Source organism: Octopus sinensis, unplaced genomic scaffold (genome assembly GCF_006345805.1).
Source record: "Octopus sinensis unplaced genomic scaffold, ASM634580v1 Contig15224, whole genome shotgun sequence".
NCBI classification, from domain to species: Eukaryota; Metazoa; Mollusca; class Cephalopoda; order Octopoda; family Octopodidae; genus Octopus; species Octopus sinensis.
The window spans coordinates 15,001-17,500 of NW_021833612.1; the positions used below are offsets into that span (position 1 = coordinate 15,001).

At 38.7% G+C, this 2,500-nt stretch overlaps 1 protein-coding gene across 1 annotated transcript in view; it reads right to left on the reverse strand.

The window, feature by feature from the left end:
• Nucleotides 1–2,500, reverse strand: part of LOC115230297 — a 54,456-nt gene that overhangs the window by 10,306 nt on the left and 41,650 nt on the right. Inside the window, exon 4 of the mRNA XM_029800500.2 lies at nucleotides 702–842. Within this exon, the coding sequence (XP_029656360.2) occupies nucleotides 702–842 (141 nt within the window). The remainder of the gene's footprint in view (nucleotides 1–701; nucleotides 843–2,500) is intronic.

Sequence of the window (2,500 nt, forward strand, 5' to 3'; positions counted from 1 at the left end):
ATTTTCTTTTACCCAAAGCCAGGAACTTTTCAACACACCCTTGTGTGTGTGTGTGTATGTGTGTGTGTGTGTGTGTGTGTGTGTGTGTGTGTGTAAATATATGTAACTGGCTTAAAACTGGTCCAGGTATCGAACCACTGAAAAAGTACTAAATAACCCACCAATTCTTCAGTGTTATGACTATGTCAATACCATTTTAAATTTAAAAGCAAAAAGCGCAGGAGTGGCTGTGTGGTAAGTAGCTTGCTAACCAACCACATGGTTCCGGGTTCAGTCAAACTGCGTGGCATCTTGGGCAAGTGTCTTTGCTATAGCCCTGGGCCGAACAATGCCTTGTGAGTGGATTTGGTAGACAGAAGCCTGTCGTATATATATATGTGTGTGTGTGTATGTGTGTGTGTTTGTGTGTCTGTGTTTGTCCCCCTAACATTGCTTGACAACCATTGCTGGTGTGTTTATGTCCCCGTCACTTAGCGGTTCGGCAAAAAGAGACCGATAGAATAAGTACTGGGCTTACAAATAATAAGTCCCGGGGTCGATTTGCTCGACTAAAGGCGGTGCTCCAGCATGGCCGCAGTCAAATGACTGAAACAAGTAAAAGCAAAAAAAAAAAAAAGAAATCAAGAATGACCGATGGACTGAATGACCAAATGACCAGAGGAACTAAAATTAAAAAATTAGAGACAGAACAATGGTCTCACCTGTTTCGTCGTTTTCATTCTCCATCAGGACAGCCTTTTTATAAACAGGTTCTCCTACCCGTTGAAGCAGGGTAAACTTAGGGTGCCTGTCACCTTCGTTAAGATTCAGCAAACTCTTGGATTTTAGCTGACCTGTCTTTCCTGTAAATATAATCAGAAAATAGCATTACACAAATATATGGGTGTATATACCCTCACTCTCTCTCTCTCTCTTTCTCTTTCTCTCTACACACATACACATTACACACACATATATATATAAGTGTATATATAACTATGTATTGTATGTATTAATGTGTGTATTAATCTTATGTAATATATATCTACATAAGTCTGTTCTCTTAATCATCACCACTGAGAGAAACACCACAGCACTTTCAGAGTATATTTGGAAGTTGAAAGAAAAGGGAAACACAAGTTGATTTTCACATTACACACACATATATATAAGTGTATATATAATTATGTATTGTATGTATTAATATGTGTATTAATCTTATGTAATATATATCTACATAAGTCTGTTCTCTAAATCATCACCACTGAGAGAAACACCACAGCACTTTCAGGGTATATTTGGAAGTTGAAAGAAAAGGGAAACACAAGTTGATTTTAAAACAAAATTTTTAATCACTGGACTATACCAGCATCCCGTTTTAGATATACATAAACACACACACATAAACACTTGTGTGCTGAGGCTGCTGCTGTAATTCAACTCCATTTGCAAGAGTCAAAGTCTAATCAAGTGGTGAAGCTGCTCTGTAAATTTTTAAGCCCTTTCCACCAGACCTGTTTCAGGCCATCTACAGAGGTAGGTGACAAACTCCTGTGCAACAGTACTTACTTTGTTGCATCAGATCTGACTCAGCCAAATGCTTCTACCATCCTCAATGCAAGTCCAGCTCCACCACCCATTATTTCCCTTAAGTCAGATATAATGGCTTGCTTTCTAAGTAGCTTCTGACATACATGTATACATACATGCATGAATGCATGCACACATACATACATTCAGTCAAACATGCCTTTAAATATACATACATATGTGATCACGTGACCGACCAGTCCATCAGATGTAGTTACACATCGCTGGTCACAATGCGTTTGCATTGTTTTAGCCTTCGAATGACACCACCCCCCTTGGCTAAGCGAGCAGGCCACTAGAAAAAGAGTGTGAAAGAGTACAGCAGGATCACCACCACCTGCCAGAGCCTCGTGGAGCTTTTAGTGTTTTTTGCTCAATAAACACTCACACGCCCGCTCTGGGAATTGAAACCGCGATCCTACAACCGCGAGTCCGCTGTCCTAACCACTGGGCCATTGCGCCTCCACACATACATATGTATCTCCATGTATATAATTGTAAAAATATACATTAGTTTTTAATTGATAGACTTAGTGTTAAGGTTATGGTGAGAGTTTCATTTATGAAATTCCGTGAGTTTCGCACATGTTATTCTGAAAGTTTCATGCATGCCACTCATCAAACTTGTGAATCAATCAGGCCTTGAGTTACTTTCGTAGATTTTTGCTGATCATGAGTGTGTATACATGTATGTATGTTTGCATGTATGTGTGTGTATGTATGTGTGACCAATAGAATAAGTACAAGGCTTTTCAAAGAACAAAAAGTACAGAGGTCGATAATTTCAATTAAAATTCAAGTTGGTACCCCAGCATGGCCGAGCAAAATTTAAAAAATAAAACACACACATAATTAAAAAATGCTCAAACACAAACCTGGAAGTACATAAATACTAGTACTGGATAGTACAAGACAAAATCTGAAGTTTGGA